Source organism: Cherax quadricarinatus, chromosome 5 (assembly GCF_038502225.1).
Source record: "Cherax quadricarinatus isolate ZL_2023a chromosome 5, ASM3850222v1, whole genome shotgun sequence".
NCBI classification, from domain to species: Eukaryota; Metazoa; Arthropoda; class Malacostraca; order Decapoda; family Parastacidae; genus Cherax; species Cherax quadricarinatus.
Genome location: NC_091296.1, coordinates 13,322,862 through 13,340,391, shown reverse-complemented (window position 1 = coordinate 13,340,391; position 17,530 = coordinate 13,322,862). Strand labels below are relative to the sequence as shown.

The window sequence follows — 17,530 nt, the reverse complement described above, 5'->3', positions numbered from 1 at the left end:
TATATATTACTTACTTATTTACATTGGGTTCCTTACTTATTTACAATCGGTTCCTTACTTATTTACATTGGGGTCCTTACTTATTTACATTGGGTCCTTACTTATTTACATTGGGTTCTTATTTACATTGGGTTCTTATTTACATTGGGTTCTTATTTACATTGGGGTCCTTATTTACATTGAATTCCTTACTTATTTACAATGTCCTCAAGACATGTGTAAAAAAAATGTAAATGCACACATAGCCTAAATATAATGGTGCTGCAGTGTAGCCTTCTTGGCACTCACCATCAGGCAATCTTATCAGTGGCAACTGTTAACACGAGTGCCAGCTGTTAACGAGTGCCAGCTGTTAACGAGTGCCAGCTGTTGTTAACGAGTGCCAGCTGTTTTTAACGAGTGCCAGCTGTTTTTAACGAGTGCCAGCTGTTCTTAACGAGTGCCAGCTGGTTTAACACTACAGTGCCACTACTTAAAAGTTATTAATTTCAACTCTGCAAAAATACAGAATGAAGGGACATGTTTTGGTGATATTTACCCTTGTAGGTATGTATGGTGGGTCAGCCCCTTATGGGGTCATGCTAAATTAATGGGTGTTCATGCAACGGCTGGGGAAATGGGAGGCTTCTAGGTTCGATCCAAGGAAGGGGAGGATAGATCTAATTCCTTGGATCATGAGCCCCTCACGAGTATCATTGAACTGCCCTTGAGAGGTCGAGAGAGGTGCTTTGATCATTGTAACTGGGGTCACTAACCCCTTCCTCGGATCAAACCATGCGCTGTATGACCCCTACTGGTTTAGCACTTCCCATGATTATGAGTAACAGTGTCTGGAAAACTGGATTCAGCATCTCTGAATTTTACTCACATCCTGTCATTCATGTATACAATACAGTAGTATATAAATATGCTTTCTTTATCAATATATTTTTATTACTGCTCACAACAGTATAGCCATTCTATGATCAGATTTTTTTCCAGTTAACACCAAACTACACATTAACACTTACCAAACTACACATTAACATCAGACTACACATTAACATCAAACTACACATTAACATCAAACTATACATTAACATCAAACTACACATTAACACCAAACTACACATTAACACTTACCAAACTACACATTAACATCAGACTACACATTAACATCAAACTACACATCAACATCAAACTACACATTAACACCAAACTACACATTAACACTTACTTACCAAACTACACGTTAACGTCAGACTACATATTAACATCAAACTACACATTAACACCAAACTACACATTAACACTTACTTACCAAACTACACATTAACATCAGACTACACATTAACATCAAACTACACATTAACACTTACTTACCAAACTACACATTAACATCAGACTACATATTAACATCAAACTGCACATTAACACCAAACTACACATTAACACTTACCAAACTACACATTAACATCAGACTACACATTAACATCAAACTACACATTAACACTTACTTACCAAACTACACATTAACATCAGACTACATATTAACATCAAACTACACATTAACACCAAACTACACATTAACACTTATCAAACTACACATTAACATCAGACTACATATTAACATCAAACTACACATTAACACCAAACTACACATTAACACTTACCAAACTACACATTAACACTTACCAAACTACACATTAACACTTACTTACCAAACTACACATTAACATCAGACTACATATTAACATCAAACTACACATTAACATCAAACTATGCATTAACATCAAACTATGCATTAACATCAAACTACACATTAACACCAAACTACACATTAACACTTACTTACCAAAGAACACATTAACATTAGACTACATATTAACATCAAACTACACATGAACATCAAACTACACATTAACACTTACTTACCAAACTACACATTAACATCAGACTACATATTAACATCAAACTACACATTAACACCAAACTACACATTAACACTTATCAAACTACACATTAACATCAGACTACATATTAACATCAAACTACACATTAACACCAAACTACACATTAACACTTACTTACCAAACTACACATTAACACTTACTTACCAAACTACACATTAACATCAGACTACATATTAACATCAAACTACACATTAACATCAAACTACACACAACACACACAAGTACCATTTCAATTTGTATTTTTTATTATAAGTTTGTATTATAATTCCTACTCTAAGATTGTTTTCATATCTTAGTGACTATATTGTGTGTGCAATTAGTGTATTTTTCAATTATATTATTGTTCAAGGCCCTTAACTATCTTTTGCTAACTAGTACCAACTACCTCATATATTTTTTTTCTACTTTTTTTATTCTTTTGCTACCTTAACTTGCATATTTTATCTTGTCAATTTAAATCTAGTTATACTCTAATTCTTGTAAACAACTTATATAACACCTTAGTGCAATTACTATTGAGAGTCTTGTGCCTTTTTTATATTATTAGATTAAACTCAGTTGTACTATAGTCAATACCAAATTCATTATATTAGACCATATTGCAATTACTAGTGAGAGACTGGTACTATTTTTAATTTGTATTGTTATATTATTAGATTAAATCTAGTTGTACTATAGCTCATTCTAGCTCAAAACATAGACTCCACAAAAGTCATTATATTAGACCTTAGTGCAATTATTTGATTACCACTTTATTGTTCACCACAACTTATATTAGTCCCTTTTATATTATAATTTTATATTATAATTCTAACTTTAAAGAATTACCTTTAAAGTACTACCTACTATCATATTCCCAAGCTCCATTATTTGATCATCACTTTATTTGTTCACCACAAATTATTTTAGTCCCTTTTATATTGTCTCCTTTATTTTAGCTTTAAAAAACTACCTTAGATCATTATTTTTACATTTGTTAAATAATTCAGGTGCTATTTTTTTTTTTAGCTTTAGAATATTTACTTTATTCTTTACTTAATTCTAACTATAGATTCACTACAAATCTTATGATTACAAGCATTGATCCTGATACCAACCTCTTATTTAATGACTTAAATGATTCAAACAGTTACTGTAATTACTACACAGCAGAACAATCAAAGGCACTTCTCAGAGCTAACAACAACATAACTATCTTTAACTACAATATCAGATCTTTAAGCAAACATTATGATGACCTCCTAGCATTACTAAATTCCTTGCATGCCAATATGTCCATCATTACACTAACTGAAACCTGGCTAAAGCCTGATACTACAGATGTCTATGCCATTCCTGGTTACACAGCCATACACAACTGTAGGCCAGACCAACAAGGGGGTGGCACTGCTATATACTACTCAGACCAACTAGAATGTATCACTAATACTTGCACAAGGGATGAACATGGGAAATATATAATAGCTAAATTCAAATCCAAATACCTACAAAAACCTCTCACAGTGATAAACATCTACAGAGTTCCACAATCAAACATTAGCCAATTTAGTCAAAACCTAGGAAGTATGATAACTGATGCACGCATGAACAAAGATCACTTACTACTCTCAGGTGACTTCAATATAAATCTCCTGCAAGACCAGGACCCACACGTTACTGAATTCACAAACACAATGAGTAACTGCATGTTGCTACCAACAGTAACAAAACCTACAAGAGTTACAGAGACTAGTGTTTCCCTACTTGACCACATCTGGACCAACACCATATCCCCTTTAAAATCAGGCATAATTACAGATAATACCACAGACCACTACCCTACTTTCCTCATAACAACTCTTGGTAAAATACCCCAAGACACTACTAAAGTCACCTTCAGACTTCACAATGAGGCAGCCATTAATAACTTCACAACAGCAGTAACAAACATTGACTGGCACACTGAGCTAGAAATCTATACAGATATTGACGAATGTTTTAATAATTTTCTAAAAAAGACCCAATACCTTTATAACAAGCATTGCCCTAAAAAAACTAAACAGATGACAGCTAATAGACTGAACAGTCCCTGGCTAACACCCAGCATTCTCAAATCCATAAATACAAAACACCGATATGAAAAACAGTACAGAATGGGTCATATAACCAGAGACCAAACAAAACGTTACTCATCAATCCTAACCAGCCTGATAACAAGGGCAAAAAAATTGTATTATGAGAACAGATTATCCAACTTACGAGGTGATATAAAAAAGACCTGGAAGACCCTATCAGAAATTCTGGGAACAAAAAAGATATCACGACATAGCGAAATAAAATTAGCAAAATCAGATGAACCCCAACTCCCACCAACAGAAACAGCAAACAGACTCAATGATTTCTTCTCCACTATAGGTCAAAACCTTGCCAATAAAATCCCAAGCTCAGATACCCCACCAAATGACTACCTCACTGGCAACTACCCAAACACACTGTTCCTAGCTCCGACTAACCCATACGAAGTCTCCCTTATTATCAACGCACTGAAAAACAAGGCAGGAGATTTAAATACCTTACCACCCTTTATATACAAAAAAAGCGTCACAAGTACTATCACCAATCATTGCAACACTCTTTAACAAATCCATTGAATCCTCCACCTTCCCTACAGTTCTCAAAATAGCAAGGGTCACCCCGATCCATAAAGGAGGAGACCAAACAGAGTTGAATAACTATAGGCCAATATCCAATTTACACCCTCTCTCAAAAATCTTCGAAAAATTAATTCATAAACGAATCTACTCCTACCTCATCTCCCAAAACATTCTCAACCCCTGCTAATTTGGATTCAGGCCTAATAAAAATACTAATGATGCTATTATACACATGCTAGAACATATATACACTGCAATAGAGAAAAAAGAAGTCCCACTGGGGATCTTCATTGACTTACGTAAAGCTTTTGATACAGTTGACCATGACTTGCTCCACGTAAAATTGTCACACTATGGTATTAGAGGGCACTCCCTCAACTACCTCAAGTCTTACCTCAGCAACAGAAGCCAATATGTGTACGCAAATGGGGCAAGCTCTTCCGCACAACCAATTACAGTTGGTGTCCCACAGGGAAGTGTCCTTGGCCCTCTTCTCTTTCTCCTATACATAAATGACCTACCAAATGCTTCGCAATTACTCAAACCCACACTTTTTGCAGATGACACTACATACGTCTTCTCTCACCCGAGCCCAGTCACGCTAGCCAATACTGTAAACACCGAATTACAGAAAATATCTACCTGGATGAGGACTAACAAACTTACACTAAACATTGACAAAACCTACTTCATTCAGTTTGGTAACAGAGCTACAGATGTACCTCTTAACATAACAATAAACGGATCACCTATCACAAAGCTAACAGAGGGAAAATTCCTAGGAATCCACCTCGATAATAGACTCAAATTTCATACACATATACAACAAATTTCTAAGAAAATCTCCAAGACTGTAGGCATACTATCGAAGATACGGTACTATGTTCCACAGTCAGCCCTCCTGGCCCTTTATCACTCTCTTATTTACCCCTATTTCACCTTTGGAATTTGTGCATGGGGCTCAACAACAATTAACCATCTCAGACCACTAATTACCCAACAAAAGGCTGCAGTTAGAATGATAACAAATTCTCACTACAGGCAACACACTCCACCAATATTCAAAACACTCAACCTACTCACCATACAAAACATCCATACTTATTATTGCACCTATTACATACATAGAACACTTAACTCTGATATTAACCCTCCCCTCAAACATCTCCTTGCCAACCTCAACAGAACACATGACCATAACACAAGGCACAGATCACTCTTTGATGTTCCTCGTGTCCATCTCACGCTATGCAAAAACTCAATGCACATAAAAGGCCCTAAAATCTGGAATTCATTACCTGTAAATATAAAAGAAACACTACCTGTTTATAAATTCAAGTCTCTTCTCAAAGATCACTTACTCACTCAAAACCAAATAAATACTGAATAACTGAACCTTATAAATTGTATATCCTATATGTTACTCACAATTATATCACACAAATGTTAAACCTAGGACCCACTCTAACTTTATTATTTTTTTAAATACACTACCTAACAGAATACTCCATTCGACTGAATGTACAGCAATGCAAGCAACCATATGACCTGTCTTTGTAATACTCATTTGTGCTTTATAGTTATCTGTTTACAATAATGTTTTATCACTGATTTCATCATTGCTTAATTAATCTTAAGTTAATTTTAAGCCAGCCCGTAATGCTATGCATATAAGTGGCTTTGGCATGCTGCTCTTACCTGTATTTTTTGTACCTCTGTTTGTATGCTTAAATTACTAAATAAATAAATAATAAATAAATAAACTACACATTAACATCAAACTACACATTAATATCAAACTACACATTAACATCAAACTACATATTAACATCAAACTACACATTAACATCAAACTACACATTAACACTTACTTACCAAACTACACATTACCACCAAACTACACATTAACTTCAAACTACACATTAACATCAAACTACACATTAACATCAAACTACACATTAACATCAAACTACACATTTTATGTTTGTGTTTTTTTATTAACCACAGAAAAGAAAAGATTTAATTTGAAGAGGATCTTCAGCATTACATAATTTTTTTTTTTAACACGTTGGCCATTTCCCACCAAGACAGGGTGACTCAAAAAAAAAAAGAAACACTTTCATCATCATTCAGTCCATCACTGTCTTGCCAGAGGTGCACCTAAACTAGTTTAAAAACTGCAACATATCAACACCCCTTCTTCAGAGTGCAGGCACTGTACTTTCCACCTCCTTGAATCCCTTCAAAAATGTTACTTTGCTCACACTCCAACAGCACATCAAATCATAAAAAAACCATTTGAATTCACTCGCTCCTATCTAATTTGCTAATGTACACTAAGCCCCACCCATCATACAGACTTTGCAAAAGCCTTCGACAAGTGTGACCATGGCGTAATAGCGCACAAAATGCGTGCTAAAGGAATAACAGGAAAAGTCGGTCGATGGATCTATAATTTCCTCACTAACAGAACACAGAGAGTAGTCGTCAACAGAGTAAAGTCCGAGGCAGCTACGGTGAAAAGCTCTGTTCCACAAGGCACAGTACTCGCTCCCATCTTGTTCCTCATCCTCATATCCGACATAGACAAGGATGTCAGCCACAGCACCGTGTCTTCCTTTGCAGATGACACCCGAATCTGCATAACAGTGTCTTCCATTGCAGACACTGAAAGGCTCCAGGCGGACATCAACCAAATCTTTCAGTGGGCTGCAGAAAACAATATGAAGTTCAACGATGAGAAATTTCAATTACTCAGATATGGTAAACATGAGGAAATTAAATCTTCATCAGAGTACAAAACAAATTCTGGCCACAAAATAGAGCGAAACACCAACGTCAAAGACCTGGGAGTGATTATGTCGGAGGATCTCACCTTCAAGGACCATAACATTGTATCAATCGCATCTGCTAGAAAAATGACAGGATGGATAATGAGAACCTTCAAAACTAGGGAGGCCAAGCCCATGATGACACTCTTCAGGTCACTTGTACTATCTAGGCTGGAATATTGCTGCACACTAACAGCACCTTTCAAGGCAGGTGAAATTGCTGACCTAGAAAATGTACAGAGAACTTTCACGGCGCGCATAACGGAGATAAAACACCTCAATTACTGGGAGCGCTTGAGGTTCCTAAACCTGTATTCCCTGGAACGCAGGAGGGAGAGATACATGATTATATACACCTGGAAAATCCTAGAGGGACTAGTACCGAACTTGCACACGAAAATCACTCACTACGAAAGCAAAAGACTTGGCAGACGATGCACCATCCCCCCAATGAAAAGCAGGGGTGTCACTAGCACGTTAAGAGACCGCGGGGGCGTTGACCCCCGGAACTCTCTCCAGGTAAACTCCAGGTAATACAATAAGTGTCAGGGGCCTGAGACTGTTCAACTGCCTCCCAGCACACATAAGGGGGATTACCAACAGACCCCTGGCAGTCTTCAAGCTGGCACTGGACAAGCACCTAAAGTCAGTTCCTGATCAGCCGGGCTGTGGCTCGTACGTTGGTTTGCATGCAGCCAGCAGCAACAGCCTGGTTGATCAGGCTCTGATCCACCAGGAGGCCTGGTCACAGACCGGGCCGCGGGGGCGTTGACCCCCGGAACTCTCTCCAGGTAAACTCCAGGTAAACACACAAAACCTCCTTTACCCCCTCCCTCCTTCCAACTTTTCCTAGGATGATTCTACCCCTCCTTCCTTCCACTTACAGATTTATATGCTCTCTAAGTCATTCTATTTTGTTCCATCCTCTCTAAATGTCTGAACCACCTCAACAACCCCTTTTCATCCCTCTGGATAATACTTTTAGTAACCCCACACCTTCTTATCTCCAAGCTACAGATTCTCTGCATTATATTCACATCACACATTGCCCTCAGACACCACATCTCCACTGCCTCCAGCTACAACATTCACCTCTCATGCTTCATACCCATAAAAGAGCATTAGTACCACTATACTCATACATTCCCCTCTCAATCCCAAATATTTGAATATATTCACTTCCTCCATACACCCTCTCTCTAATCTGATATCCAGTTTTTCATTTCTTAAATTTTTTATCCTCATCATATTACCCTTTCCTATGTTCACTTTTAATTCCCTTCTCTAACCTCTGCAACTTCTCTTCAGAATCTCCCAGAAGCACAGTGTCATCAATAAAATGGAAGGTGAAAAACCCAACACTCTGACTAGTAATACTATGATATTTTTTTTCAGTCCACAGTGTCACCAGTAATCTCAGTCATCCAAACGTGCTGCTAATTATTGTAGATGATTTACGTCCAGTCCTAGGATGTTATGGAGACACATTGGCCTTAACTCCAAATATTGACACACTTGCACATCATGGAACAATCTTTACTCGGGCTTTTGCACAAGTAAGTTTGATGTGACATAAAATGTACTGAATTTAACATTCATAGGTTTTTGAATACTATGAGTGTCAGGGAAGACCAAAGGATTTCTAGATAAAATTAGGCACATGAGTGAGCAGAGGTGTGTGATTAACCTGGGAAGTGGTAATTAACACATTTATTCAATAACAGATTGTTCATTTTCCAAGAGTAGGTTTACGATGTTTAATTTTTAAAGGAAAAATCCCATAGTTATGCAATACATTTCGGGAAGTCTAAAGTTAGGACGAATACTAATATGGTAATAGAAATTTGAAAAAATATGTATTGTACATATGTACAGTATCTCTATATAAATGCAACACATTAAAAGTAAAATGAATATATGTTACATTTAGAAAAAAAATAATGAAAATTGAGAATATTGAAAACAAACCTAATTTAGGTGGATAAAGAAAATATAAGACTAATGCATAATCCTATAATATTGGTTGGAGATGTTGTTTGAGTAAAATTAAAATTTAAGAAATACATATAGTGTAACTTACAACTTGCAAAAAAAATTAATGACAATTTCACGAATTAAGTACTACAGTACGTGGTTAGACAAACCCACAAACAAACAATAGCAAAAATCAGCTTGAGAGGAAAGAAATGCATGGATAAGGACCAAAATACTCATCATATTTTCCAACTGCAGTGAGATTATGAATGTGAAAAAATTAACAATTTGGTTAATATACCAATAAATGATAATGAAGAAAGCCTAATTTCAATTTCAGCAAGCCTTATGTGGTCCAAGTCGTACTTCCTTTCTGACCTCACGACGACCAGACACCACCAAGTTGTATGATGTCCACTTTTACTGGCGGACTCATGCTGGTAACTTTACAACATTACCGCAGTATTTCAAGGAACATGGCTACCACACAGTCTCTGCTGGGAAGATTTTTCATCCTGGTCAGTTTTTTACATAGATGTTTTGCTGTCAATATTATCAATAAATAGAGGAAATATAGTACATCCAATAAATACATCCAGTACTGTATATGATGCTGTAAGTGAAAAAAGCATAGTGGTACAGAGATGGTTTTTTTTGAAGACTAATTACACATTGCTGTTAGAAGCTATTGTTGATATCTCACTGCTGGTTTAGATGTTCATTGTTCATCATAGTGGCAGTGAACAAAAGTTTGTTATGAGGTTTGTGTGGTAATACAGGAATGTACTTTCATATAAATTAGCTTATTCTTAACAAATTATCTATCTTCAGGTATAGTGAGCAACTACAGTGATGATCAACCATATAGTTGGTCAGAGTCAGCATATCATCCTCCAACTCAAGCCCATAAGCAAGATCCTGTTTGTTTAGGATCAGATGGTGCACTACACACTAACATATACTGCCCCATTCAGGTAGAAAGTCTCTCAGTTCTCTATATCTAGGACTCTTTCCACAGACTAAGATCAAAACACCCATTATACAGCAGGTTAGGTTCCAGGCTACTGCTTTAATAATCAAACCTACAATCCCTCTCTATTAAACTTATTAAAGCCATATAGCATGAACTACATAATAGAATATTCAATTCCCTTTTATTCATGGTAAACTCTTAAATTTAAACTTACACTCACCTAAGTGACTGTATGTACAAAATTATTTATATTGTTATTGCCTTATTAATCTTAAGTTAGTCTTAAGTTCGCCCAAAATGCTCTGCATATAAAGGGGCTTTTGTCATTACACCCTAATGTCATTCTTCTTTATACAAACATTATAACATGCTGAAATAAATTTATCAATATCATTACAGCAGTAATCTAGAACCTAACCTGCTGTATAAGCAGGGCCTGCCTGTATATAGTATTTATAAATTAGAGCACTGTAGTATCTATACTCTTAATTAGTATGCAGAGAACTGTCATCTGTTATTAGATAGTGATATATTATCATTGTTTTTCCAGGTGGATCAGCAGCCTGGTGGAAGCCTACCAGACATAGAAACAACAGAATTTGCAACCGCTTGGTTGCGAAGTTGGGCAATGCAGGCAAAGACCAAAACAAAGAATGCTATAAATCAGCCATTTTTTATGGCTGTTGGTTACCATAAGCCTCACATTCCTCTTAAATTTCCTCAGCAGTTTTTAGGTGAGATGTGAATGCCAAGCTTCATCAAAGAAACTGCAAATAACAAGGTCTAAATTTTGAAATAGTCTTTCATGAGAAACTAGAAAATGAATATATGTATACAAGATCACATATCACATTGTAAGATGTGTTGGTAGGTGTTCCACCTCATTTAGAAAATGATAGTGCATGTATCTTAAAAAATATTTATATATATATATATATATATATATATATATATATATATATATATATATATATATATATATATATATAGCCAGGCTGTGGTTTAAACGTTGGATTGCGTGCAGCCAGCAGTAACAGCCTAGTTGATCAGGCCCTGATCCACCATGAGACCTGGTCACAGACCGGGCCGTGGGGGCATTGACCCCTGGAACTCTCTCCAGGTAAACTCCAGTAGCCCCCCCATATATGCAGGAGATACGTTCCAAGACCTACCATGGATACCTGAATCCGCGGATAGTAGCGAACCTTATACACAAGTCATTTTTCGTTTACATACATACCTATAATAAAGTTTAATTGATAAGTTATGCAAAATAAGTCTAGAATTAGCACTTTTTCACTGATGGGAAACATTTCTTTTAGGCTTTGAAGAACTGAAAGCATCACTACTTTTGCACTTTGGGGTCAATATTAAGAAAATTAAGGGTTATTTTCTGGCCATGATAAACTGTAGATAACTGAAACTGCAGATAATGAATCCATGGATACGGGGGTTCTACTGTAATACAAAATTTTCAGAGAATAGATTTACCCAATTTTTTGTAATTATTTCAAAATTTAATTACTTACTGTCAGGAAATAAAAAATATTATTGTTATTTATTAGTGTTCAACAATAAACATTTTTCATTTGTGGAAGCAGACACAGTACAAATAAATCTAATAAACAGGACAGAGGTGCAACACCTGGTTATGTTTACTAGTGAGATATTTCACCTGTGTTGTAGTCTTTTACACTAATACAGAGGCATACCTTCACACAGGAACCAGTGGAAGTAGGTCATGCCTTATGGGCATGACCTACTTCCACTAGTAGGTTCTGTCCACCTGTGATGAGTTGCTCTGTTCACTTCATTATACAGATGTTCTTAGGTACAGTAATTGTATAACACATTTCATTTGATAAATGGATAATGTATTTTCTTTTATTATTATTATTATATTTATGGGGAAGCACTAAACCCATAGGAGTCATATAGTGCCTGGGAGGCATTTATGTTCAATCCAATTCCTTGGATTAGGTGCCTTTCACTGGCATAAATGAACCTCGCTTGAGAGGATTTTCTTCTACTGCTATTGTCTGAAATATATTTTCCAGATTTCTACCCTATTGAGAATGTCCCTCTTGCGCCTAATGACCGCCGACCTCAAGGTCTTCCTGATGTTGCCTGGAATCCCTGGAATGACCTCAGATATCGTGAAGATATTGCTGCATTAAATGTCTCCTTTCCATATGGACCCCTTCCAGACTTCTATGCCAGGTTATTATTGTATTTTTTTTATACACGGTTGAATTTACAGGTTAAGACCTGCTATCATACTTCAGATTATTTCAAAGCCAAGCTTTATCTAAGGTACACTAACACCTCTTAGGATGTGACCCACACCAGTCTACTAACACCCAGGATGTGACCCACACCAGTCTACTAACACCCAGGATGTGACCCACACCAGTCTACTAACACCCAGGATGTGACCCACACCAGTCTACTAACACCCACGATGTGACCCACACCAGTCTACTAACACCCAGGATGTGACCCACACCAGTCTACTAACACCCAGGATGTGACCCACACCAGTCTACTAACACCCAGGTACCTACTTACTGATAGGTGAACAGGGACAACAGGTGTAAGGAAAAAACATGTATAATATTTATATATAAAAAAAAAACCACTTTAGATACCACAAAGAAACAGAATTAAGTAAGATTGTCTAATGTGGGTAGAAAAATAAATAAAATATTTAAATGCAGTGTACTGATAGATAAAATTTATGAAAGATATCAAATGTGATCTACAGTGATGGAGTGTGAGCAGGGTAATATTTAGTGAAGGGATTCAGGGAAACCGGTTATTTTTATATAGCCGGACTTGAGTCCTGGAAATGGGAAGTACAATACCTGCACTCTAAAGGAGGGGTTCGGGATATTAGCAGTTTGGAGGGATATGTTGTGTATCTTTATACGTATATGCTTCTAAACTGCTGTGTCCTGAGCACCTCTGCAAAAACAGTGATTATGTGTGAGTGAGGTGAAGGTGTTGAATGATGATGAAAGTATTTTCTTTTTGGGGATTTTCTTTCTTTTTGGGTCACCTTGCCTCGGTGGGAGACGGCCGACTTGTTAAAAAAAAAAATTACTTAATATGGACTTACTCTACTGGTACATGTATATATTATATTCATTAATCATCCCTCCTTCCTTATGCAGACAAATGTCATAACAGGACATGTAACTAGTCCATCCCATTTCATACAAGTCAGTAGGTACAGACAATACCTTAGCCATATTTACAGTATTTGTGAGAATTATGTTTATTTACTCTTTTCCTGGCTTATGTCTTCATCCTGCAGTTACTAATGTCTCCTTTTTTATGGCACACTGTTTTTTATTGGAGTAATCCTACTGCAATTTAATCATTAGATATTACCTGGTGAGGCAGTAACCATGTCTTGGTGAAGTAGGGGGTTTCTGTTACACTGTTACTTTAACAGGCCCTGTGGAAAGTGCTCTTCAAAGGAGTCACTCTTGGGCCTCTGCCCTGTTGTATCACTTGGTGGCTGAGCTGAGGAGCATGGGGGAAAGGTCTTTGTGCCAACTAGGGCAAATTTTCTGATGATGGGGCTCTTTGGTCCAGGGAACCACCCTGGGTAAGAAACCCACTCGCCATACTGTATAAAGGTATGGGCACTGCAGGCCAGTTATGGATGACTTGGCTCATTAATTAATTTTGCTTGAATGAGAATAAACAAATTCTTTTGGGACAAAATTTACATTTTGGTTATGAGGGTGGTTGATACTTTCTATCCTTCTCAGTGTTTTTTTTTTTTAACACGTTGGCTGTCTCCCACCCAGGCAGGATGACCCCCCCCCCCAAAAAAAAAAGGAAATACTTTCACATCATTCACACATAATCACTGTCTTCACAGAGATACCCAGATATAACAGTTTAGATGTCATCCCAAACCCCTCCTTTAACATGCATGCATTGTACTTCTCACCTCCAGGACTCAAGTCTGGCTCAGAGCGTATATTGTAAAAAAAAATTCTGATATATAATATGTACAACTGAATTTAAGCAGAAAGTTTTAAAAATATAGAACCCACCAAAAAGTTCTTAAAAGGTGTAAAACAATAATAAAATATAAAAGAAATGCCAAAGAATTCTACCGGAACATGATACTACTTCATTCATACAAAAATCACAAGGCTCTCTATTACCACATTGGCCATTTTACACTAAGGTGGGATGGTCCAAAGAAAACATGTTCTTATCAATCAGTCAAGTGCACACAAAGTTCAAACGAATATGTGAATTGAGATCCCTCCTTTATTCTTTTAAATAAAATCCTACCAGTGGGTCATATACTATTATAAATACTGTTCTTATATTCTATATTTTTAGATACTCTTAAAAGTATTAGCATTAACTTCCTTGCAGATACAACCCTACAGCCCACTTTTCATTAAGTTGTATTTTTATTTTAGGCATATCCAAAATGCTGCACAGTTATAGGCTTTTCTGAATTTATATTTCTAAATTTCTAAACCTATATTTCTATATCTACATTAAATCTAAATCTATATTACTTCCACATTACAGATATATTAGGCAGGGATATTATGCAGCTACCACCTACACTGATGCTCTCATTGGAGATCTTCTGTCAACTGTCAGCACTTTGTTTCCTGATACACTGGTTGCTTTTATTGGAGATCATGGTTAGTATTTATTATAGAACAAACTTTATTTTTTTTCTGAAATATACAATATGTAGTTTACATGTAATAAAATATTGTTAAGCACAAAAGAAAGCCAGTAACATGAGGTGCATTTTGGGCAGATTTATCCTAATACAGACCCATGAAATGGCCATATCCCACCAAGGCAGGGTGATTTAAAAAGAAAAATGAAAGTTTTTCTCTTTAAATTTAGTAATACTGTACAGATGTATAGTATGTATCATATAATATAAAGAACACATACAGTATTTTTAACTGGTATTCTTCCCTACGTTTACTGTCACTTATGAAAAGATTATATGTTTTCTCCCTTTAATGTGGAAATATTTTTATTTTTACAGGATGGTCACTTGGTGAACATCAGGAATGGTCAAAATATAGCAATTTTGAAGTTGCTACAAGAGTTCCATTCATTATAAGCAAGATGAATTCTCATACTGACTATTCATTTCTTGGCTATAATGATGTCCTCAGAAAGTTACACAATGTAAACCTAAATCCATTCATGGCAGAAAAGAATTTTTCTTCATCAAGTCAGAGACCATTTAAAAATTCGATAATCAGTGGAAAATTTGAATTAAAGGCCCATAGAAAAAATGCATCAGGTATAAAATTTATAAGAAATAGTTTTAAAAGAATACACATGAATGAAAACTTTACATTTTATAATGGTATGGTTGAATTGGTTGATTTATTTCCAACTCTGGTTGACTTAGCAGGACTGCCTGTTCTCTCAGATTGTCCAGAGGTGTCAAAGGATGTGGAAATATGCACAGAAGGAACTAGCTTAGCTCCTATACTTGACTCTTTATGGAATGGACAAATGTTTAATGTCTCCATCAACAGTGAGATAAAGAGTGGGCAAGAGCAGCAAAAAACACTTGAAGCAAACAAATACACCTCTCATTTACAAAGTAACGTTTTGGTAAAAGAGGCAGCATTCAGTCAGTATCCTCGACCAGGACCAGAACCCACGGTGCACCCAGACAGTGATCAACCTCCAATGCATGACACGACTATTATGGGATATTCTGTGAGGACAAGCAGGTTCCGCTACACAGCCTGGCTAAAGTTCAATAATATTACATTTAAGCCAGACTGGAGTCACATTGTTGCAGAAGAACTGTATGATCATAAAATAGATGATGAGGAAAACCATAATGTTTGTAGAAAAAGAGCATATAAGTCTAAAAGAAAGCAGCTGCAGAGAAAACTTAAGAGAGGATGGAGGTTGCCATTATTTTTCTGTTAAAATGAAAGGGTGGAAGTTGCCGATTATTTTTGTTAAAATGAATATAGTATTTTGAATACCTATATAAATCACTAAATGTAAAAAGAATTTTTTTTTCTTTTCTTTTTAGGTCACCCTGCCTCAGTGGGAGACAACCAGAGTGTTAAAAAATACATAGTACCTTTACAGGACTTGTATTGTGTTTGTGCTTACAGCATTTAGCCAGTAGAGTAGTTTATTTCATTCTGCTAGAATTCTGTGTGCCAAAAAAAACTTGAATATGATACTGTTGCATATTCTGCCTCATATTTTCATTCCATTGTTTTGAGTTAGAAACTCATTCAGCATTTCAAATGGTTGTTCAATTTGAGTTTTGAAGTCATCTTAAAGACTTGAATGAGATGTATGAGATTTCCTCATAGTCTCTGTCTCCTTATAGAAAAATAGGTGAACTATGTGTGCATGAGAGAGAAAAACAGAGAGAAAACAGAGAGAGAAAAGAGGAGAGAGAGCGAGTGAGAGAGAGTGAGCTCCTTGGGACAAGTGTTAGGGAGGAAGGTTTCTGCTTCTTCCCTTTGAGATGTAGTAGCAGTAATAATAATAATAATACTGTAATAATAATAATAATAATAATTCAAGTACTACTATATTATTCCAGTTATCATTGAGTATCCACTAGGTATGTCTTCACAGGACACCGGTCAACTCACTACTGATCTTAATCTCAGTAATAAACCTTAACTCAATTTTGAACAACTCAGCACAGTGGATAACATGGAAAATAAAATGACAAAATTAATCCACTATACAGGAGGGCCCTGCTTTTACAGCAGGTTAGGTGCTGGGCTACTGCTGTGAAGCAAAATTTGTTGTAAAGTGAATCATAGCCTTTTTTCACTTTCAAATGCATATAAAAGCCTGATGTTTACACTATCATACATTAAGTGAGCAATACAGCTAGGCCTTAACCCTTTGACTGTCGCAAGCCCCTTTCTGAAACTGTCATTCTGTGTTGAAAAATTTTTGGAAAAAAATTATTTTTTCTTATAAAATGATAGAGAATCTTTTCCCAATGGTAATGACACCAAAAGTACGAAATTTGGTCGAAAAATCACGGAATTATGCTCCCGCGAAGTTAGCGATCTCGGCGATATATATGCATCGGCGATTTCGCTGACTTGAAGCCCTATTTTTGGCCAATTCCATTGTTCCAGTCAACCAAACTCATAG

General features: G+C 36.2%; 1 protein-coding gene across 1 annotated transcript; it reads left to right on the top strand.

Annotated features, from left to right (window-relative positions):
- The first annotated feature begins 274 nt into the window (after nucleotides 1–274).
- On the top strand, nucleotides 275–16,950 carry LOC138854861 (iduronate 2-sulfatase-like). The gene is made up of 8 exons (XM_070100229.1): nucleotides 275–546; nucleotides 8,812–8,972; nucleotides 9,731–9,908; nucleotides 10,222–10,364; nucleotides 10,914–11,097; nucleotides 12,421–12,583; nucleotides 14,930–15,048; nucleotides 15,411–16,950. Exons 1-8 carry the CDS (start codon nucleotides 510–512, stop codon nucleotides 16,319–16,321), a joined length of 1,896 nt encoding a protein of 631 aa, XP_069956330.1. The 5' UTR covers nucleotides 275–509; the 3' UTR covers nucleotides 16,322–16,950.
- Nucleotides 16,951–17,530: the final 580 nt, after the last annotated feature.